General features: G+C 37.7%; 1 protein-coding gene across 7 annotated transcripts in view; it reads left to right on the top strand.

Moving 5' to 3' along the window:
- The window catches only part of UNC79 (unc-79 subunit of NALCN channel complex), a 277,121-nt gene that overhangs the window by 51,919 nt on the left and 200,899 nt on the right, over window positions 1-24,303 (top strand). For 5 of the 7 annotated variants that reach the window (XM_086363156.1, XM_086363150.1, XM_086363151.1 and 2 more), the window contains exons 3-5: window positions 7,951-8,255; window positions 12,661-12,831; window positions 21,893-21,985. In XM_086363156.1, the coding sequence (XP_086219282.1) occupies window positions 7,951-8,255; window positions 12,661-12,831; window positions 21,893-21,985 (569 nt within the window). Of the gene's footprint in view, window positions 1-7,950; window positions 8,256-12,660; window positions 12,832-21,892; window positions 21,986-24,303 lie in introns of those variants that run through there. The other 2 variants (XM_086363153.1, XM_086363154.1) reach the window with 2 other exon arrangements.

Raw genomic sequence — 24,303 nt, 5'->3', positions numbered from 1 at the left:
CCAGGCCTCCCTGTCCATCAGTAAGTCCTGGAGTCCACCCAAACCCATGTTGATTGAGTCAGTGATGCCATCCAACCATCTCATCCTCTGTTGTCCCCTTCTCCTCCTGCCCTCAATCTTTCCCAGCATCGGGTCTTTTCAAATGAGTCAGCTCTTCGCATCAGGTGGCCAAAGTATTGGAGTTTCAGCTTCAACATCAGTCCCTCCAGTGAACACCCAGGACTGATCTCCTTTAGGATGGACTGGTTGGATCTCCTTGCAGTGCAAGGGACTCTCAAGAGTCTTCTCCAACAACACCACAGTTCAAAAGCATCAATTCTTCGGCGCTAAGCCTTCTTTATAGTCCAGCTCTCACATCCGTACATGACCACTGGAAAAACCATAGCCTTGACTAGACAGACCTTTGTTGGCAAAGTAATGTCTCTGCTTTTTAATATGCTATCTGGGTTGGTCATAACTTTCCTTCCAAGGAGTAAGCGTCTTTTAATTTCATGGCTGCAGTCACCATCTGCAGTGATTTTGGAGCCCCCAAAAATAAAGTCAGCCACTGTGTCCACTATTTCCCCATCTATTTGCCATGAAGTGATGGGACCAGATGCCATGATCTTAGTTTTCCGAATGTTGAGCTTTAAGCCAACTTTTTCACTCTCCTCTTTCACTTTTATCAAGAGGCTCTTTAATTATTCTTCGCTTTCTGCCATAAGGGTGGTGTCATCTGCATTTCTGAGGTTATTGATATTTCTCCCGGCAATCTTGATTCCAGCTTGTGCTTCCTCCAGCCCAGTGTTTCTCATGATGTACTCTGCTGCTGTTGCTAAGTCACTTCAGTCATGTCCGACTCTGTGTGACCCCATAGGCGGCAGCCCACCAGGCTCCCCCGTCCCTGGGATTCTCCAGGCAAGAACACTGGAGTGGGTTGCCATTTCCTTCTCCAGTGCATGAAAGTGAAAAGTGAAAGTGAAGTCACTCAGTCGTGTCTGACCCTCAGCTACTTCATGGACTGCAGCCTACCAGGTTCCTCCATCCATGGGATCCTCCAGGCAAGAGTATTGGAGTGGGGTGCCATTGCCTTCTCTGATGTACTCTGCATATAAGTTAAATAAGCAGGGTGACAATATATAGCCTTGACGTTCTCCTTTTCCTATTTGGAACCAATCTGTTGTTCCATGTCCAGTTCTAACTGTTGCTTCCTGACCTGCATATAGGTTTCTCAAGAGGCAGGTCAGGTGGTCTGGTATTCCCATCTCTTGAAGAATTTTCCACAGTTTATTGTGATCCACACAGTCAAAGGCTTTGGCATAGTCAATAAAGCAGAAATAGACATTTTTCTGGAACTCTCTTGCTTTTTCAATGATCCAGTGGATATTGGCAATTTGATCTCTGGTTCCTCTGCCTTTTCTAAAACCAGCTTGAACATCAGGAAGTTCACGGTTCACATATTGCTGAAGCCTGGCTTGGAGAATTTTGAGCATTACTTTACTAGCATGTGAGATGAGTGCAATTGTGCGGTAGTTTGAGCATTCTTTGGCATTGCCTTTCTTTGGGATTGGAATGAAAACTGACCTTTTCCAGTCCTGTGGCCACTGCTGAGTTTTCCAAATTTGCTGGCATATTGAGTGCAGCACTTTCACAGCATCATCTTTCAGGATTTGAAATAGCTCCACTGGAATTCCATCATCTCCACTAGCTTTGTTCATAGTGATGCTTCCTACGGCCCACTTGACTTCACATTCCAGGATGTCTAGCTCTAGGTGAGTGATCACACCATGGTGATTATCTGGGTCATGAAGATCTTTTTTGTAGAGTTCTTCTGTGTATTCTTGCCACCTCTTCTTAATATCTTGTGCTGCTTCTGGCATCCATTATGAATTCATAAAATACAGTTTGGGCTGTCTTTAAGATCTAGGAAAGAAAGGAAGTGCGTAGTGCAAAGATTTACCATCCTTTTGGAAGTTATGAGCCATATCTGAGGTGATGTGGACAGTGTTTCTGTTGCCAGAGATTTTAGCTCTGCCCCCCACTCAGAGATTTGTTGTGGCTGGTAGATCAGAGTTGACAGCTTGTAGGGCACACACCCAGCAAATGGGAAGAAGTGGGAAGACACTGAGGAGTATAACATATTACTCCTTGGGCTTTAATACTTTCAGGTTCAACTTGTGGGCTGAACCCAAGGCCTTTTCTGCCTTCTCTTTGCCTTTCTCAGTTAGTCAGTTAGTTCAGTCGCTCAGTTGTGTCTGACTGAGTCGTGTCAGACTCTTTGCGACCCCATGGTTTCCCTGTACATCACCAACTCCTGGAGCTTGTTCAAACTCATGTCCATTGAGTAGGTGATGCCATCCAACCATCTCATCCTCTGTTGTCCCCTTCTCTTCCTGCCTTCAATCTTTCCCAGCATCAGAGTCTTTTCCAAGGAGTCCGTTCTTCGCATCAGGTGGCCAAAGTATTGGAGTTTCAGCTTCAACATCAGTCCTTCCAACGAATATTCAGGACTGATCTCCTTTAGGATGGACTGGTTGGATCTCCTTGCTTTCTAAGAGTCTCTCAAGAGTCTTCTCCAACAACACCACAGTTCAAAAGCATCAATTCTTCAGCGCTGGGCCTTCTTCATGGTCAAACTCTCACATCCATACATGACTACTGGAAAAACCATAGCTTTGACTAGATGGACTTTTGTCAGCAAAGTAATGTCTTTGCTTTTTAATGTGCTGTCTAGGTTGTTCATAGGTTTTCTTCCAAGGAGCAAGCATCATCTTTTAATTTCATGGGTGAAGGCACCATCTGCAGTGATTTTGAAGCCCAAGAAAATAAAGTCGGTCACTGCTCCCATTGTTTCACCACCTATTAGCCATGAAGTGATGGGACCAAATGCATGATCTTAGTTTTTTGAATGTTGAGTTTTAAGCCAGCTTTTTCATTCTCGTCTTTCAGCTTAATCAAAAGGCTCTTTAGTTTCTCTTTGCTTTCTGCCATAAGGGTGGTTCCATGTGCATATCTGAGGTTGTTGATATTTCTCCCGGCAATCTTGATTCCAGCTTGTGCTTCATCTAGTTTGGCATTTGTCATGGTGTACTCTGCATATAAGTTAAATAAGCAGGGTGACAATATACAGCCTTCAAGTACTCTGTTCCCAATTTGGAACCAGTCCGTTGTTCCATGTCTGGTTCTGTTGCTTCTTGACCTGCATACAACCTCAGTTTTTAAAAAATTTTCATGTCTTTTGTTTACTTCCCAATATTTCCAGTAATACAGAATTTACAACTGTTATTCTGTGTACTAGGCCAAATTATGATCATTTTCACTGTTGGTTTATATGTCCATAATAATCATACATATTATCATATGTAACAAGCATAAAATTCTTTATTTTTCTTATACTATTAGAAAGTTCAAGACAAATAAGACAGTCTAAGTATTTGGTATCCAAGATTTTTTGACAGTAATGTTCTCTACTTAATAAGAAGTTTATTTCCTTTGCATTTTACATATTTAATACACAGAGTATTTAATATTTCTTGCTTTTAGAATTCAGATTCTTTATAAGAAAGCAGAAAACATTAAGGGTGAATTCTTGCAGTAAACTTCTGTTTTTCTATTTGGGTTTTCTCAATGAAGTTCAAATATGCCACCGGCAGTTTCAGCAGCATCAGAATTGCATTTTTAGAGTAATAGTCCTTTGATATTCATGCATGCACATTACTGTCTGTGATTTCAGTAGAGTTTTGTATATATTTTCAAAGGCAGAGGTTAGGCTAGATGTTTAACTTCAGTTAGTTTAATCCATAGGAGAGGAGAGATTATATGTGGAGAAATGTGCAGACCCTAATTGACTATATCAGCAGTTGAACAGTCCACATAGGTCCACTTAGTTCACAATTTAACTCATATTAGAGTTCATGGAGGTTCCCCAAACTGTAGGGGAGCGGAAGGCAGTTCCTCAATATTACCCGGCTCGCTAGCCCTTGAGCCTGGAGCAATGTTCCCTCTTAGAAGGGAATCAGTTTTTGTTGAATTGGATTGACTTTAGTCCAAGTTTCATCCATCATAGGAACTCTTCTAGAGCATTTACTTAATCTAGCAGTGACCAGGGGTCCTGGGTAAGATTTGTGTGAGTGCTGAGTTGTCCTCATTTTAATTCAGTAGGGATCTAAGTGTGGAAATGGACACACGATTTATACACAACTTCAGAGTTTAGTTTTTTGTTTGCTTTTAGCCTTAGAAGTGGCTGAATTTAATCTCTTTTAATGCTCCTCATTACTACATAGGAATCTGCCTATTTTATATTAGAAGCCCTCTGGGACCATATTTTAAACATCTAAGGTCTTCTATAGGGATCTTGCCTTTTGACTGGTAGAGCATTTAAAAGCTTCCTTATTGTCTTCCTATTTCAAATATTCTTTTAGAATTCCTTCCCCTAGATCATTCTTCTGGTGTCATTCAAACTGCTAGCGCACACATCTTTAAAAAAATCATTATGTTTGGGGCAATCTACTTGCTGTCAGCTCTTTAGAAAATCTTTAAAGGGGATTCTAGTTTCAGTTCAGTAATCATAACTGAATTCTAATATCTAATGGTTTAGGAACAACATCGTATTGCTGCTACTGCTAAGTCGCTTCAGTCGTGTCCGACTCTGTGCGACCCCACAGACGGCAGCCCACCAGGCTCCCCCGTCCCTGGGATTCTCCAGGCAAGAACACTGGAGTGGGTTGCCATTTCCTTCTCCAATGCATGAAAGTGAAAAGTGGAAGTGAAGTCACTCAGTCGTGTCCGACTCATTGCAACCCTATGGACTGCAGCCTACCAGGCTCCTCCGTCCATGGGCTTTTCCAGGCAAGAGTACTGGAGTGGGTTGCCATTGCCTTCTCCGAGGAACAACATATAGACCTTCAAATGAATGATTTATAATCCACAGAGTAGCTTTAGAGCATACATAGCATGATCCAGTAAATTTTGTGCCGTGAGTAGATCTGATTCAAATGTCAGAATTCATAGTCTTATAGAAAGTTTGGGTCTCCCTGATCGCTCAGTTGGTAAAGAATCGCCTGCAATGCAGGAGACCCCAGTTCAATTCCTGGGTCGTGAAGATCTGCTGGAGAAGAGATAGGCTACCCACTCCAGTATTCTTGGGCATAGAAAGTTTATTTATTTATTTTTTGTGCTATAAATACCTCAGGGCAACTTCACATCTTTCCCCAAACTACAGAGTTCTCCTCTTGGTTTCTCTTATATTAGAAGTATATGCTTGATAATGAGGATCTCATGAGTGAAGAGGAAAGGTGAAAAGTTGTCTGCTGGGTCAAACTCTTCTGAGCAGGGCATTCTTAATTCTTAATATTCTTTTGGTTGGGTGTACAGGCCTCTGGGAAAGAATCTCAGATGGGGAAGATGGTTTTATCATTCCCAAGTTAGACAGTTTGGTTGGGGAAATAAGTTTTTTTTTTTTTTCTGAGTAAACTTCACAAAATATCATGAAATCACAATGCATTGTACATTTATTCATAAGCCCTTCTTAAGTTTTTCCACAAATGAAAACATTTCCTTACATTGAAACATGAATGGTAATTTAAAACTGGTTTCATGGATAACTCATCTTCAGCCATTTTTTTCTCAACCTCACCAACTTATTAAATTTAAAGGCAGTGAGAGAGAAATTGACTGCTTCAGTGCTGACCTTTTCCCTCCCTGCATATTATGAAGTTAGTGCTGCTCTCATTTGGGAACCATGCATATACAGGAAGGGAAAAATATCAATGTAGAACATCCAAAGTTGATGTGACTAGTGTTTGTTAAATTATATCAAACTTTGGAAAAATACTACTGTACATTTGAAAAAAATAATGTGTTATATTTCCCCTACCAAGGAAAAGTTTGATGAGAACAAGGTACTTAATTTGAAGTAAAGCATTAATGTATGCTGTACAACTAATTTTATTCTCTAAGGCAAAATATTATTTTTTTATGCCACTTCTGTAAGAGCCACATCTTGTAATTTTGGAAGGATGCTGGTAGTAAGCTGATTTAGGGTTGAAGTTTGGTAAATAATATTTCTGACTTATTTCCATTGTGATTTTAAGGAAATTTTCAGTGGGAAAAATCCTATAGTGTTAAAACAGATTTTTGATGAGTGGGTTTATCAAGAATTTAACATTTAAAGGTGGTACTTTTAGGAGTAATTGAGTTTTATGATGAAAATATAAAATCTAATGGAAAATCTGATGGTATTTATGGTAGATGTAGGCAGACAGGGGTAACTGGAATGTTGATATTATCCCATTGTAAAGTGTAAGACTACAGAGTAAAATACATCACACACAAAAAAGGTATATTAAATCCCTTTAAAAATGAAAAAAAATTACTCTAAATCTTAAGCTACTTATTGCTAAGAATTATAACATAACTATTCTGAAATTATTTTTATTATTATTAATTGTTTTTCCCCTGGACATTGGGTAACAGAAGACAAAGGAAATCGAGGTAAATTAGGCACATGGAAAATAAAAAGCATGTAGTCATTTTTCTTACATTGTAACATATTTTGCACTAAGAGTAAATAAAAATAAATGTAAATTTGAAATAGCAAGCATGCTTGACACTAACCAATTCTTCACACTACTGTAAAACTGTAAATGTAATAGCATTAACTAAGAACTTAGTAATGTTTGATGCACATAGAATAAGTATAAAATATGTAATGAAATATTTTAAAATTGGTATCTATTTTGATTAACATAGAAGTGTACTCTATCAAAGCACTTTGTAAGTGCAGCAGATATTATCATTACAATGTATAGCTATTGTCGTTAATGATTAAAAAGTATAGCCTAATTTAAAAAAACCTAAACATTTGGCTAAGCAGTCATTTCTTCTATGTTTAAATTAACAACTTTTCTGCTTTATTGCTTTTCCTGAAAGGTTTTTATTTAAAAATTAATGCTAAAAGAAAGCCAATTTTTTCAAAGAATTTCTTTTTATTCCCATTAAACTTTTTTTAACTTTGTAAATTATCTTTCCTTTAGTTTTTAGTGAGTTTTGTTGAATAATAACGTAAGTAGAAGCAGAAACATACACGATCTTATTGTATGATGTGCAGCTATGTGGCAGATACTGCTTGCTTAGTCTTTAGAATTTTGAAGGTAACTATTTAATAAACCACTGTTCGTATTCATAAAATAAAATGTTTCCTCCCCAACATGCAAAATTTAAAAAACACACATAAATAACCATTATCATTAGTTCACAAACATATGCTACGGACCATCTACTCTATATTATTTTATAGCTTTTCCAATGTAGTTTAGCTAACATTTTAGAAATATGTATTATTTCTAAATTCATATGCCTGTTTAAACTTCATTATCTCAAATGATACTGACAGAATGTCATGAAACAGTATCATAATATACATATAGACATTATTTTGATGCAATAAACATGTGATTTTTAAGACTTTCTTAATAAACACACATGTTTATTCTTTGCTAAAACATGTTTCTGCAAGTGCCATACCTATATTTTGCAGGTTTTTACTTACCTGATTACGACAGTCTTGCTGAAAACTTCCTTTGCTTTGAAGGCTCCTTTTAATTAGGAATAAAAGCCCTAACTCATTAAAGCCATGATTTTTCCTTCCAGGAAACCCCCTCCTTCATCAAATCAATAAACTGTAAAACATGGGTTTGGCACTGAAACATGCATTTTTATATTTTTGCTCCTTACTAACCAGATAACACATGAGATGCAATGCAACTTCCACAAAATAAATCTTAATTATTGGTATCTCTGAGCATGAAGCTGTGTGACCTGTATTAGATTGGTAGATGCTGCTGGTGTGGCAATTGCATCTTATGTGGGACATATCTGGTGTTTTATTATTTGTTTTAGAGTGTCATTTCAATGTAATGTGCTGTTCTTTGTGTCTTTGTTGTCTCTTTTTTTTCTTTGTCCCCCCAACAGCATTTTGTCCCGCACAGGGAAGAAGGAAAACCAAGATGCCTCCAATTTGACAGTGCCCATGACCATGTGTCTTTTTCCTGTGCCATTCCCACTCACCCCATCTCTAAGACCGCAGGTCAGTTCCATCAACCCTACTGTTACTCGCTCCCTCCTTTACAGCGTCCTGCGAGATGCACCCTCTGAACGTGGCCTGCAAAGTCGTGATGCTCACTTGTCAGACTACCCTTCTTTGGACTATCAAGGCCTCTACGTGACTTTGGTGACTCTCCTGGATCTAGTTCCTTTACTACAGCATGGCCAACATGGTGAGCATTTAATCAAAACTTTTGAAAATATACGTGTACGCTTATGGATACTGGAGACCCTTGCAGTTACTATAATACATTGCCTGAAAGGTCTTTGTGTGGCTAAAGCCTTTCTTACACTGAAACTTAATTATGTTTTCTATCATTTGTTCTATCATTTTTTGCTGTTTTATAGGCAGAGGGATGTTACCCAAGTGGGTCTACACTGGGGGCAATGGGCTTGAGAAGGGAGGAAAAGTATAAAAGGAACTTTCTTATTCACCCTGACCTGCTTATCAGGGAGACTGGTTGAAATTATGGTTTGGGGGTTGTTTTAAAAACTAGTCCACCCCCAGAAAAATGTAAGAGGTGGAGCTTGAAGGACACGTCAAGTCTACTAACTAATTCAGTAATTTTGGGGAGCAAATCACAGAATCTCCCTGGGACTCATTTTTCCTGTCTCCTAACCCAGGAGGCTAGATATGAAGAAATCTCTAGGAACTTTTCCAAATTTAACTATCAGTGGTTTTTAGAAAATGTTGACCACATGGTACAGTGTATAGTGGTGCTGTATGCTGTGTATAGTATATGCATGCTGTGTATGGTGTATATTATACATGTATTAATGATGCTTTATGACAGAAGCCCAAGAGCATGCTTCTTTGCTTAACTCTTCCCCTTTCTGCAGTCTTTAGTCAATTTCATTAGCTTGCATGCTTACCAGATTCTTCCAACCCATAAAAAGGAGCTCAGTAGTATCTACTGCTTAAGTATTAAATATAGTAAGTCCTCTACATATGAATGGGTTATGTTCTGAGAGCACATTTGTGAGTCCAGTGTGTTCATAAGTCCAACAGAGTTAACCTGGGTACCCAACTAACACAGTCATAGCTATATAGTGCTGTACTGTAATAGGTTTATAATACTTTTCACATAGATAATACATAAAAAGCAAACACAGATATAAAGAGAGCATTTTAAATCTTATTAAACAGTACCTTGAAAAGTACAGTAGTTCAGTACCACAGCTGGCATACAGGGGCACGTTCGCATATTTGAAAATTCGTAATGTGAGAGTTTGTATGTAGGGGACTTACTGTGTGGGAGAAAAAAGGATTTTTTTTTGCAGCAAGTGAGCTTTTAATGCGTCAGTTGTCTTAACTTTAAAAGCATTGATAATTTGGTCCATGGAGGTATGATAACCAAAGTTTCACTGCACAAAAAGTTGAAATTTGGGAAATGGGTTGGTGGTGGGGGGGGTTATTTTGTCTTTTAGTTATGGCTAACTTTCCTAAGAGAATTCTCAATGGTTTATTTAGTAAGATGTGTTCTTAAACAAACATTTAAAGCCTGCTTTTAGAAAAATGATGACATAATGATTATTAATTTTTTATATTTGCGATTCTATATTACAGTGAATATACAAAAATGTAGAAACTTGTGAGTTTGTTTATTGTACAATTTTGCTGCTGTTTTAAGCCTAGTCACTTTTGTTGTGATCCTACCCCAGCTGAGAACTTAGAGGTGATGTCTCTCTGAATATAATGTTCCTGGAGCTGACTGCGGTGATGGACGTGCCTGTGCTTTTCCTTTGTGACTGCCTTTCTGACCCTGGGGTGGACCTCTTGTTAGGGATCGGTGACTGAGATAAAAGCATTCTGTTTGGTATCTTACAGCCCATCTAACGGCAATTCATGTGTAAATTGTGACAATTTCAGGGAAGATGATTTATATTTTTACTCTTATATGCACAGCTATTTTGTGACCTTCCTCTTTCCTATTATCTATGGGCTGTGTTCTTATTCTGCATAACAGATCTTAGAAGGTAGAAAAAACTCACTAGACCATCCCTTAGAAAGAAAGAAAGAAAAAGTGAAGTCACTCAGTCGTGTCTGACTCTTTGCGACCCCGTGGACTGTAGCCCACAGCGCTCCTCTGTCCGTGGGATTTTCCAGGCAAGAGTACTGGAGTGGGTTGCCATTTCCTTCTCCAGAGGATCTCCCAACCCAAGGATCGAACCCAGGTCTCCCACATTGTAAGCAAGACATTTTACCATCTGAGTCACCAGCTGCTAAGTCACTTCAGTCGTGTCCGACTCTGTGTGACCCCAGAGACGGCAGCCCACCAAGCTCCCCCGTCCCTGGGATTCTCCAGGCAAGAACACTGGAGTGGGTTGCCATTTCCTTCTCCAGTGCATGAAAGTGAAAAATGAAAGTGAAGTCGCTCAGTCGTGTCCGACTCCTAGTGACCCCATGGACTGCAGCCTTCCAGGCTCCTCCGTCCATGGGATTTTCCAGGCACCAGGGAGGTTCATAAAACAGTACAACACTGCTTTGGTTGATGTGAACAGCATCAGAATTTCCAAGGAAGCTGGAAGCAGGGAATTCTGGTTCCCGAGCTGTAACTTTTGAACAAGAATGACTGAGGGGTGGGTCCTGAGGATCTGAATTTTTAAGTAGCTCTCTGGGTGACTTTTCTATGCACTGAGTTGGAGAAGCCTTGCCTTCAGGGCTGGAGGCTGTGTCCTCACGTGGGGCAGTGTAGTGTACCCAGCAGAACTGCGTTTTTGTTGTGGTTCAGCTGCTTACTCTCACGTGATCTTGGGCAAACACTTCCATTTTCAGGCCTCAGCCTCCTCATATGAAAATTACTCCGGGGGGCTTCAGGCTCCTTTCCGTGCCAGTGTTCTGTACCTAGACTAAAATGCAGCTGAGGTGTCTATTGTGCACAGCTGCAATCATTTCTTAGTAAAACACTTGTGACTTTTCTGTTTCATCGGTTTGAGCCCAAGGTCGACTGACCCTCACCTCCCAGTGTGCACTGTGTCTCTCTGCTGTCAGTCGAGGGGGCAAATTAATTCTAATGATGATCAGAAATAACATCAAAATAGCACTAAGAAGCTCAGTCTGCTACCAGACAAACAAATCTAATAATTTCTTTTATAAAGGATACGAAAATGATCCAAGTTTTCATTGTCAAGACTTGGCTGATGACGTGAGATGCAGAAATCTGAAAATATATACTCATATACTCAGAGTGATGTGGTTTGGTCTACTTGCGTTCTAAAGCTAGTTATGATTTTTGAATGTCTTCTATTTTTACTCCTTGTGCAGGTAATAATAATAGTAACAATATTCATATCTGATACTTGTGGAGCACACATTGTGTGCTATGCTAGGTACTTTACGTTTTGTTCATTTAAACCTCCTAACAATCCTAATAAAGTGAGGTAGGTATTGTTCCTATCACTTACAAACGTTGATAGAAACATTACTACCAGGGGACACGTCCTTCTGTGATATTTGTAACTAAATGCACAGGGTCGGGCAGTATCAGTTTACAGCTTCCTTTCGTTGGTGTATGCTGAATCTGCCACTGTGCTGGAAGATGCCAATTACCTCATTGCCTGAGACTTCAGATGTAGGAAGATTGTTCAGTTGATGGAGCAGAAATAGCCTGGTTTTATTTCCAGCCTTGCCCTTGAGTTTTCTGAAACTTCCCATGAGAAAATAATTTAACATCTTTGTGCCACGGTTATCTTGTATAAAATGTAATGGAGGTAAGAATGCTGGAGGGATTTCAGGATTCATTATCATGTGAAAGTGCTTTTGATTTATAAAATCAGGGAGTAATATGACTGAAGATGGATAAAGTGTTGAGGAAAAGCTCATGTCATAGATACGGGTGACCTTTAAATAACTCAAGGAGTTAGAGGCACTAACCACCTTCCCTCGCCCTCACCCTGCAAACAGTAAAAAATCAGGAATTTCTGCTGCTGTCTCTGCCTCAAAAACAAAGGATTTGATAAATGACTCACCCAAGGGCAGGGACCTGAAATGGTTTGGATAGAATCAAGACTCAAATCCTAGTTCTTTGGGTTCCATTTGTTGTGATCTCTAATTGACCACAAACTTCCTCCTACACTTAGTTTAAAGATCTGTAAAATGAAGATGAAAAAATAGTCAAAAGTGTTAGCTGCTCAGTTGTGTCTGACTCTTTGTGACCCCATGGAATTGTAGGCCTCCAGGCTCCTCTGTTCATGGAATTCTTTAGGCGAGAATACTGGAGTTGGTATCCATTCCCTCCTCCAGGGGATCTTCCCGACCCAGAGTTTAAACTCAAGTCTCCTACATTGCAGGTGGATTCTTTACCATCTGAGCTACAGATAATATAATTATTGAAAAAAATCCATGTACAAAAATGGACCTAATACAGTTCAAACCCGTGTTGTTCACAAGTCAACTGTATTTATATTTTTTAATTCTATCATTTATCAAATACTGTGCAGGTGCTATACAGAACTCTTAAAGAAGGGAGTGATAGTTGCTTGCAATTTAAACCATTTCATAAAAGCTTAAAATGTAAAGTTAGCTTTTTTGTTAAATGCAGGATATTCAATGACTGATGACTTGATTTTGTTTTGCAGACCTTGGACAGTCAATCTTTTATACAACTACATGTTTGCTCCCCTTTCTCAGTGATGATATTCTGAGTACTTTGCCCTACACGATGATATCAACCTTAGCTACCTTTCCTCCGTTTCTGCACAAGGATATTATTGAATATCTTAGCACATCTTTTCTACCAATGGCTATACGTAAGTTCAGTCTTACCTAATACTAGATTATTTTTATGTGTTGTATGATGTATGAATGGAAATTGCTTTTGCTGTTTTAGGTTTGTAGATTTTCAAGATTATAATCACTGCTGTATACATGTGCTTTGACTAAAATTCAGTCACTTAGCATGAATAGTACGGTGAACATCAAAGACATGAAAAGACAATAATACCTTAGAATTATTTTATGCACATAGTTTGATCTTACAGAATAGGAAGAGAGAACGAGTCAAAGCACAGTCTACATTTCCTACATATAAATTAGAGTATTTTTTGCAACTTTAGAAAAAAAGACGGAGAAAAATGTTGTCTGGGATGTAGAAATTCTTATCTTTTGCATCTGAAGGCAGCAGGGTGTGCTGGGAGGAACAATGGATAGAGTCAGGGTATCTAGATATTCTTTAGTCTCACTTCTGTCCGTAATCTGCTCTGTGAGATCAGCAGCTCATATAGTTAAACCTCGTCTCCAGGGTGATGATAGTATCAGCTTTCCCTCACAAGAGTGTTGTGATGACATAGTGAGTCAAAGTTTATGCGAACACTATGAAAAAAGCAAAAGCTTCCAACTCATGTGCCAGGTACTATTATAACATGGATTCAATTTGAATTCTGCTTCATTTTTATAAGCTTATTTCTGCAGGCTTGTTATCCAGATGTGGTAACAGAGAGAAAAAAAAGAAGTTGGGTTGTGATTTTTATGATCAAAATCCTTCTAAAGTATTTTTTTTAAAGAAATACATGATTAATTAATCTATGTTTCAGTAGATAATCTGAAAAGATTATGGGTTTAGGAATCAAACAGATATAGATTCAAATCACAGCTGTGCTACCAACTAGCTGTATGAGCTTAGGCAAGTCACCTAACCTTTCTGTTTGCAAAGTGAGAACAGTGATAATACTGCCTCATAAGGTTGCTGTGACAATTGAGATGATTGATTGGAGCATTGGTAGGGTGCTGGCATAATGCCTAGTGTTCAATAAGTGTTGGTTTACTTCTCTCCTTCTCTCAACTCTCATTCTATAATAATGCCTGTGTTGGTCACATTCAGTTCCTAGAGATCAGTTTTTACTGTTATGCACTTAACAATTGTATTAAAGTTGTCGCTTTGTAGTAACGATTGGTAAACAAATGTACCTTTGAGCCTCATTTACTTGTTTTACACTTGAGTTTAATTTTAGCTGTGGAATTGTAATTTTCATGTCTTTAAAATAGAGTCTGACTTCTGCCTAAATTACATAGCTATTAAAAATGAGCAGACTGATTATACTGTTCAAGTAATAGAATATTTAATTCTGTTTTAGAATATTTAATTTAGTTCTCTTTTTTCATTTTGTGTAACTCTGTTGACAAAGTACTCATGGATACAGCCTTAGAATTGTAAAGTTGTATTTTTTTTAGAAGTATGTTGACAGTTAAGCTTAAGCAGAGGCTTTAAAAAGAAAAGAGTAGCAGTTGGGTCTGTATCTTTCTGAGTGTAACTCACTATATCCATCCTTCTTAGAAATAGTACTTTTGGAAGAGGTACTACATATATCAGGCCCTTGGGGTTATACTTAGGAGTGACTGAGCATGTGACAACTGGCAACTTGTTTCTTCATCCTGGATTATTAGTTTCTACTTAGAAATGTACTCTAAAACATAGCCTGTAGTCACGTTGGAATCCTCACTTATTTAAATGTGTAAGCCTTGGCAACTGAGGGAAACAAAATTATAAGTTGAATTTATAAAATCTGTGTGAAAATTGCAATTGTTAGTGAATTAGCTTGGTATTTATTTAAAGGGTAGGGACAAATCATTTCATTCTTCTTTAACTGTGAAGGAGAGGTTTAGAAAAAATGTTCCATCTCTAAGGTTATTTCTAGCTTAATTATTCTAGGTTAAATAACATCAATCTTTTTTTATGTAACAGGCATATATTCTTTCAATGCAATCGCTGATCTGGTTCATTTATTTGGTTCCTCTGGTTTTAGTCTCTTAGTTTTGACTGTTTCATTTCTTGTCACTATTCCTGAGATTCGAATGTAGCCAATCTTTGTCATCTTTAAATCTTTGAGAATAAGTTGTGGTACTTACCTTTAAAGCCAATTCTGTTAAATGATTCAGGTGTTTCTTTTGTCCTTATTTTTTCCCAGAGTAGATAAAAAGGACACAGATCCAAAGATGGAGGGAATTGGGTTCCAAATTAATCGTATCAAACTGAATCGATGTGAGAATGTGTGTCTGTTGCTTGTATCCATGTTGGTTTTATTTTGGGAAGTTGTTTCCGTGTTCAAAATTTCTGACCAGAACTAGAGGGGAGCATTTAATTTCTATGGGAATATTTTTATTTAAGGCCTGAGATAAAGGACATTGCATTTTCTGAGTACTTGATAAAGTCTTTAAGACAAAAAAGCTTTTACCTCTTTGGTACAATATTTGCAAGGTCAAATGTAGTACACGACAGTTTTTCAGGTGTTAAATGATAATATCATTAAGGACTTAGGAGATGAAACTCTGAACTCTCAAGCAGACCTAATGAGGGATTGCAGCTCTTTCAGTTGAAAAGCCCTGTATGTATATCAGTTAAATCTATTACGCCATTTTTGTCAATAAACCAAGTACTGTGCTTTTATTTTAAATAATTCCTTTGAGGTGCTGCAAAGCAAAGTGTAATTTATTATAAAACTTTCTTTGATATAACCTTTTTTGTTATTGCCTTGTATATATAAAGATATATATTGGTAAATATGTATCTTATATATATATATAGTATATACAAATGTATATACATTATTGTATATATATACAATATATTATATATATATTAAGATACACTTGTTTTTATTTTATATATATTAAGATTGTATATATATTAAGATATATATATATTGTATATATATTAAGATACACTTGTTTTAATTCCATATGTGTGCAATAGGCTTTGTGTAATATACATATACATAAATATAAAGGAATTATTAAGAATGAGAAAGTTATTTGCATTTCACCATGGAAATCTCTCTTTTTCCACGAAGGTTCTGTGATTGTGCACCAAACTGAAGTTTGGATGTTGGCAGAAAAAAGGAAAAGAGGTCCCAAATGAACATTATTTGATGTAGCATACGTTATTTTAAAGCAAATAATAAAGCTGAACAGTTATATCTGTGAAAGATCCTTCTAGTGGTATCTTGGCATCCTGAACTGTAGTCTCATCTAGTTTCTTTTCCAACTTTAATTTCCTCAAAAGTCACTTACCCTTAGACAACAAAGGTTCATTTAGATCTTTGCATGGAATTAAAAGCAACTGTATGATTTAATTGAATATCTGCTTCTAAGCCTTTGGCCCTGTATCATTTTTTTGTTCTACTGCTGCTACAGAGGATGCATATTATGTTCTATGATCTTCCAAACACTAATAAGTAAATATAATAGAAAAAAACACAGTAAAATACCAGTGTAAGATATTAATGAATTTAAGTAGTATTTTATATATAAAATGTTTTATTAGCTAATGACTGTTTTTGTAAGGTAGATATTACTATACTTTTTTGTTGTTCAGTCACTACGTCATGTCCCGCTCTCTGTGACCCCATGGACTGCAGCATGCCAGGCTTCCCTGTCCTCTGCTGTCTCTGGAATTTGCTCAGACTCATGTCCTTTGAGTTGGTGATGCTATCTAACCATCTCATTTTCTGCCGTCCCTTCTTTTGCCTTCAATCTTTCCTAGCCTCAAGGTCTTTTCTAGTGAGTTGGCTCTTCACATCAGGTGGCCAAAGTATTGGAGTTTCAGCTTCAGCATCAGTCCTTCCAATGAATATTCAGGGTTGATTTCCTTCAGGATTGACTGGTTTGATCTCCATGCAGTTCAAGGGACTCTCAAGAGTCTTCTCCAACCAAAATTCAAAAGCATCAATTCTATATAATAGTATACTTTAGGAGCTTTAATATTGAATTATGAGAAATATTTTGGAATAAGAATCCAGAAGCACTGAAATGAAGTCTTTTGATTGTTGGCAGATCTCACAATCTCATCTAACTTTAGTTTCTTTAGCTGTAAATTTGTGAATAATTGTAACGTTCCTGTCTACATCACAGTGTTTGTTCTGAAGGCCGTGGCATAACATATGATAATGGCCTTTGAATGTTGTCCGATGTTATACCAGTTTATAACAGACCAAAACACACAGTCAAAGGACAGATGTGTCAAATCTCATTGCAACCCTTTCCAATATTCTGCTCAAAATTACATGGTGACATGACATTTCATCATCTTAAATATTGCTTGAAATAAGGGGCCATCTGCTGGGGCTTGGGAATTTTTCCTGAGAGTGTGTCATATAATAACAGTAATTGTTATACCAGTTTTTGATCTCATAGAACCTGACAGAACACCTCTTGTGTTGATGGGCAATCCTGTCTCTATGACTTTTTATTTATCTACCAATCTTAGCATATATTTTAATGCTGCATAGACTTCAGGGTCATGGTATCTTTTGTTGAACCCATATGACCTGACAGCACAGGTATCTTATGCTCAAACCCTGTCTCAGGGAGCACAGTTACCTCTGCGTACACAAACAGAGGCCACTTGCTAATCCAGGCAGCACAGGAAATGATTCTGTCATATAGCAGAACTGGCATCAGAATGTTTTTTTTCTTCCCAGGTGATTCCCTTCTCTGTACCCCTTAAAAAGGTAGACAGCATCCAATAACTTCTGAGCTGGTCTCCCAGCCTCTACTCTTAGCCCTCCCAGAGCCTGCTCTCCACCAAAAAGCCAGAGCTGTCCTCCAAACATGGAAATCAAATTATGTCATTTCCTTCTTGAAAACAACTAGTAGCTTCCCATCACTCCTGCAAATCAAATTCAGCGCCTCTGCCTTGCTATCTGGCCCCAGCTTATCTTACTGCTTCATCCCCTGCCTCCGCTAGCGTTTGCTCTGCTGGGCTCATATTGGCCTTGCTGCAGTTTCATAAAGGCACCAGGTTTTGCTTTTGCTCCAGGCTTTTTTCCTCTGTCTCACAAGCCCTTCTTGCAGATGGTCACATGATTTGCTTGCTCACTCCCTTCAAGTCTCAGCTCCAGTAGTACGGCTTCCCAGAGGCCCTTCTTTACCTTCAAGCTCAAACAGGACCTTCCATCATTTTCTACCTATTCCCTTGCCCTGCTTTATATTTCTTCACAGGTATTTGTTTCCTGTTCCTCTAGAATAACACAACAGAACTGTCTGCAGTCATGGAAAGGTTATTTAAAATCCTGCGCTATTCAATAGAATAGCCACTAGCCACACGTGGGAACAGAACACTTGAAATATATCTAATGAGACAGAGGAACTGCATTTTTAACTTAGCTTACTTTTTAAGATTTATTTTTTATTTATGGCTGTGCTGGGTCTTTGTTGCTGCATGTGGGCCTTCTCTAGTTGCGAAGAGCGGGGGCTACTCTTCTCTGTGGTGCGCTGGCTTCTCTTATTGCAGGGCAAGGGCCCAGGAGTTGGGGCTTGTGGACTCCAGAGCACAGGCCCAGTTGTTGTGGCTCATGGGCTTAGTTGCTGCACGGCATGTGGAATCTTCCTGGACCAGGGATCAAACCCATGTCTGCTGCGTTGGCAGGTAGATTCTTACCACTATGCCTGATTTACTTTTGATTGGTTTAAATTTAACCACATGTGGCTACTATATTGTACAGCACAATTCTAGCATTTAAGCTTCATAAAGACAAAGACTTGCCTGTCTTATACACAGCTGTGTCCCAGTGTCTAGAATAATGCCTCGTATGTAGGAGATACTGAAAAAATACTGTGTGACTAAGTGACTAGAGCATTAACTATGAAGTCAAGTGACTTAGGCCATAGTCCTAATAATTAGGTTGGTATTCTTGTGCAAAATTTGATTTCTCTTTTATAAAATGGCTTTCCGCTATACTTTTTTTTTGCGGAGAATCATATAAGAGCTATTTCTGATAATGTATTAGGAATTATAAAATGCAGGAACAGATTAAGAAATTGTTGTTGTTCATAGAAGGAGGGGATGATATAGTAATTGTTTTGGTAGTGCTAAGAGGATCAGGTCTTAAGAGGAATTGGTCTTAAGACTTAATTGTATTTCCTGAGCACAATATTGCATGTAAAATTTCCTTATTTTGATTAATTCTCTGGTTCCTTCCATTGTATGCAGCTTTGACCTTATACATCCTCATGAGGACAAGCTGCATGTCTGTTTGCGTCATGCCTTTTTAACAAGATTCAATAAATGATGTGTGTCTCTGCATGTTTATTAAATTGGAATTGTGGTGACTTTGTTCAGTCCATTAGAAGACTAAGAAATTGCAAGGCACAGTCTACTTAAAGAAGTGCTGGAGTTGGTTTCGGAGGGCTTGAGTCAGGGGAACACTCTTGGCTTTGGTGCTGACCTTTCTTGAGGGAGAGCATGGATTTGTAGGGGTTAGGAGGGACATCCAAAAGTCACCAAGCCATTTGGACTGTTCTCCAAATGAACTTCACCTAAATCATCTGAGATATTTGGGCATCTCTCCCACTGTGTCTCCAGGCACAGTGATTCTCAGCCTCCCTTAATAGTAGTTCTCATTTTTAAGAAACACTTCTAATTTAAGTTTGAAATTAATTTAAACAAAGGTGAGACACTTGTCCCCAAAGGAATGGATATAGTATACACATAATTATTTTTCCTTGCCTATGTTGAAGGCTACACTTTCTTTTGCTTTTCTCCCCTTTAACCAAAGAACCCAAGGGTGTGCAATTATTCCTCGCACATCTGGACACCTTATTAAATATTTCCTTTCTTTTTTTCCCAAGTTTTATTTATTTAAAATTTTTGGCTGCACACTGCGACATATGGTATCTTAGTTCCCCAACCAAGGAACGAACCTGCATCCCCTGCATTGGAAGGCAGAGTCTTAACCACTGAGCTGCCCCAGAAGTATATCCTTTCTTATTCTCATCCCTCTAGTAGTACTTCTCAAATGTAGCTCCAAGGTCCACTTGGTCAGAATCATTTGATGTCTTTATTAAACACAGCTTTCCTGCTTCTCAACTGAGTTAGACTCTCTAGATATGGGTCCCCTGAAGCTGAATTTGAACAAGTATTAGTATCAGCCATTCAGTCATGTCCAACTCTTTGTGGCCCTATGGACTATAGCCCTCTAGGCTCCTCTGTCCGTGGGATTCTCCAGGCAAGAATACTGGAGTGGGTTGTCATGCCCTCCTCCAGGGAATCTTCCCCCAGGGATTGGACCTGAGTCTCCTGTGTTTCAGGCAGATTCTTTACTGTCTGAGCAGGGAAGCCCAATTTGAACAAGCTCCTTGGCTAAAGTCTGAATTTGGCCCAAAGATTTTTTCCCTTGATTACTTAGTTCATCAACTTTAACATCTAAGATCAGTGAACTGATCTTCATGTCTTTGTATAAGTATTAATATTTATTTATATTGTATAACCGAGCTAATTTTTGTTCCTGATTATCACTGGCTTGGTGGGTTAGCAGCATCCCAGAAGTAAGTGATTCATAAAAACCAACTCAGGTAAATGGGACTCAATTATAGATCCATTTTATTTGTTTGTGTGTTTCTGTAAACTATTGTAATGGCCACAGTGTCCCTTGTGGTGCTCATTTTTAAAATGTAAATTAAAAGAGAATCATGTTAAATTTTTTTTTGTCTTCTTCATTATATGATAAACCTCTTTTAGTGCTTTAATACTTCTTTTATACATGTGTTTTATTATGTTACCTTATTCTTTTTGGCTGTAGGTGAGATATTATTCCTACACATTGCACTTTAATGTTTTAAAATAAGACAGATTTTAGGGCTCTCTGCTTTTTTCTTGTTGGCTGTGTTGGTGGTCTTCTGCAGTCTGTGTTGGAAGTTGAGAGTTGACTTTATGAGCGTGTTTATTCACTATCTACTGTTCTGTTTGTGCTTTCCTGACAATTTGCCACAGCAGCCCAACTATAAGGCAAGATTTCTGCTATTTCTGCAATTATCCCAGAAAAGGAATTCTATTTTCTATTTGAGTCCTTGTAAAGTTTCTCTACTGTGGGCCCTCTCTGTTACTGTGCTTAGAATAATAAAGTACACTGGAGACAACATGTTACCTCAAGTGACCTCCGTCAGAGCTAGTTCTGGATGCTTATAGAGGTTACCTGATACACTCATTAAAAAAGAGAGATTTGAAACAGTGTTGGATGTCTTTGTAAACAGGCCACTTAAAGATGTCTTGAAAGCAATGTGTAAGTGGTTATCACATGGCATTCACAATTTTACTGCTATAAGATGAATTTTGAAGAATCCAACTGACCTTGTGATTGAATACTGTGGGACAGGATAAAATGTCCAGCAACAGCATTATTCACAGATTCAAAAAGTACTTTATTTCAAACAACTCAGGTGGATATGAAAATAGTAAGCTCTGGAAAAGTAAAAGAGTGATTGTCATGGCAATTAAGCTGCTGTTGCTGAAGTTACATGTGAAGGTTTGAATAAAATTGTTTAATGATAAGTGAGAGTTGAAAATAATTTTTAAATTAATATACTATTTTTTATTATGCATGATTTAAAATTTGTGTTTGTTACTAAGTGAATATAGTGCCCATTATAAGTAGACTCTTTCAGCTGCATCTCTTAATACATTCAAGTTGTGTTAAAAAACCTTTTATTTTTACTTTCTTATTGGGATAAACTTCAACATGCATTGTATTTGGATACACAGAGGATTTTGTTTTTTCTTTCTTTTCTACCTAGATAAAAACATATTGGAAACAGAGATCACATCTAAGTAAAATTCTGATGTAACTATTGCACTACATTCTGGCATTATTCCTGCTCCTTGAAGATTCTCACTAAATATGCCTATGATAAAGACTACGGTAGTGTTTGTGTGCCAGGACAAATTTTGTGATTTCATTTATGCAAAACTTCTATTGATTTTTTCAAGTTTCTTTTCAGCTCTCTTGCCCTATGCAAAGTAGTAACAAAATATATAAATAAATATAAATATACAAATACATATGTATAAATTGTGTCTAATCAAAATAATTTTGGTTTTAGTGGGTTCCTCAAGGAGAGAAGGCGTTCCTGCCCATGTTAATCTCTCTGCATCATCCATGCTAATGATTGCAATGCAGTACACATCCAACCCAGGTAAGTGGAAATTTGGATGGATTTATTAATTCCAAGACCAGTAATTGAATAAGATATCAAATAGGCAAACTAGAAATTCTTAGATTTTCTTTTGGTGAATAGACAACTGGAGTTGTGTTAGAAAACAGATTTTAAAATTGAAATAAGTTTTACTTGCCTCTGGATGTTAGTAGTAATCTTATTGGCTAGTGATATTTTTAGAATATTGGAGAACAGTTTTAGAACACTGACTGGAAATGGCTTGAATATAAGTATATAGAAATAATTCAATGATTGAAATAAAAATAAAATAATAATAATAAAAATAAAAACAATCACCTGCAGTTCTAAGAACTACAGATGACCACTGTGAATATTTTATGAATTTGCTACTCTAATACCACACGAATATCCTTGCACGTAAATCTTTTATTATATTTGTGACTGTTTCCTTAGAGTAAGTTCATAAAAGAGGGATTAATGGGTTGAAGGGCTTGAAAAAATTTTCAATATTCCCACTAATTATGTATGAAAATACACTGTACCCTGTTATAGAGTGCTATAACATTTGTGTAGAGATGACTAGATAAAAAACAATATCTCATTTTGATTTGTGTTTCTTTGATTACTAGTAATGTTAAGCAGATTTAATCTGATATACTTTGTTTGATTTCCGTTTATTAGGGTCACTGCAGATGAACTTCAGGAAACTAACCTAAAAGAGGCTGACTATTGGAGTCACATGCTAAGACATGATCTCAATGTTTATTTTCATTAGTAGACAAATTTGGGGGCCCTGTTTTTGACCTTCTACTTAATTACATAATGAGTAATAATTGAGTTTTTGACTCAGGATGAGGAAACCAATTTTTTCTTTTCATTTCAAAATCTTAATGTTTCTTAATCTGGAATATCATCCTTCAAATATGAAATCCCTTATGATTATTATATGAGTTTAATTAAAATATATATTTGGAGGAAGTTATATCTCATATCTCTATTTGGCTTAAAGGATCCTCATAATGTCATTTATATTTATTAGAATATAATGAATCTAGTTCGTTAAAGTCTCTAGTTAATTATCTAAGTCTCTGAGAATCTAGTTAGTTAACTAAACTCTGCATCAGGCTTCGGTCCTAATTTCCACGTTGGGAGGCAGTTTAGCAGGTCGGGTAGAATCATGTGCTTTGAGGTTAAGGGTATGTGAGTTCACATCTGAGTTCAGCACAAATTGCCAGCTAGCTTAACCATGAGCAAGTTCTTCAACTTCCCTAAAACTAAGTTTTCTCACTTCCGAAATGGAAATAATTCTTCCTGCAATAACTACAAATGTTGTTGTGAGGATTTAATGGCTTAGGTCTGTGTGATGTGCTTCGTCAGCATAATGACGTGGCACATCATGGACACTGCTCAGTAAATGGAAACACGGATCTCTACAATCTGCCATTGTCTTCTTGGAGTTGAATGTTTCATTGGGAAACCACTGCTATCAAATAGTGTTACTTCTGTTATTTCTAAATCCGTGTCTTCATCTGTTCATGGGGGGACGTGTATAGCCAGCTATTCTATACTAAGAATGACATGTGGGACAGCAAGTTAATCTGGTGATGGGGGAAACGGAAGAAGTGAGGTGCTGTCCACCAGGGGGCTCTCTGTGACTAAGTGGGTAGGACATTATTATCCTTTGAACTTTTATTGGGGGAGATAGCCAGTGGAAGCTTGATCCTTGTACCTGATTGTATATCAGGAATAGAGCCGAGTTCTTGCTCAGGTACCAGGAATTCATTGCGTAACTCCTGTGTACATTCCTCTGTGCTCAGCACTGTGAAAACCACCCTGAAATGTTAGACATGGTGCTTGCTATGGAGCTTATGTCTAATTGGGAAGATTAGGCTTATTCACATAAATGATTAATTTACAATGTAAAGTAGTATGTAAAAAGTACCGAATAAATTCTATGGATACTGTTAATTCATCAGAGGAGAGAACTGTATGGGTTGAAATGATCAGGAAAGGCTTTGTGCCACTTGATCATGGGTCTTAAAATCGTATAGAATTTTGATTGACGGGGTAAGTGGGGCATTCTGGGAGAGGAGGCAGTTTAAATAAAGGGACTCTCTGGGTCTGTTCATGGATAGTCAGTGGCCTCCTGTGAACAAGGTTCGTGTAGCAAATACAAGGAGAAGAGCAGACCCTGTGGAAGAGAAAGTACCCCAGACCAGAGAAAGCAGTCATGGCTTCACACAGTTCCCAATCTAGAGGACCATTTATAAACTCAACAAGCAGTTACTGAGTATCTGCTTGGTGCAACCCCTCCTCTCTCTTTGTGAAGCCTATCA

This window comes from Bos grunniens, chromosome 21 (genome assembly GCF_055505025.1).
Source record: "Bos grunniens cultivar Pamir isolate PY7600 chromosome 21, Bosgru_T2T1.0, whole genome shotgun sequence".
Taxonomy (NCBI): Eukaryota; Metazoa; Chordata; class Mammalia; order Artiodactyla; family Bovidae; genus Bos; species Bos grunniens.
This window is presented reverse-complemented; position numbering and strand designations above follow the sequence as displayed.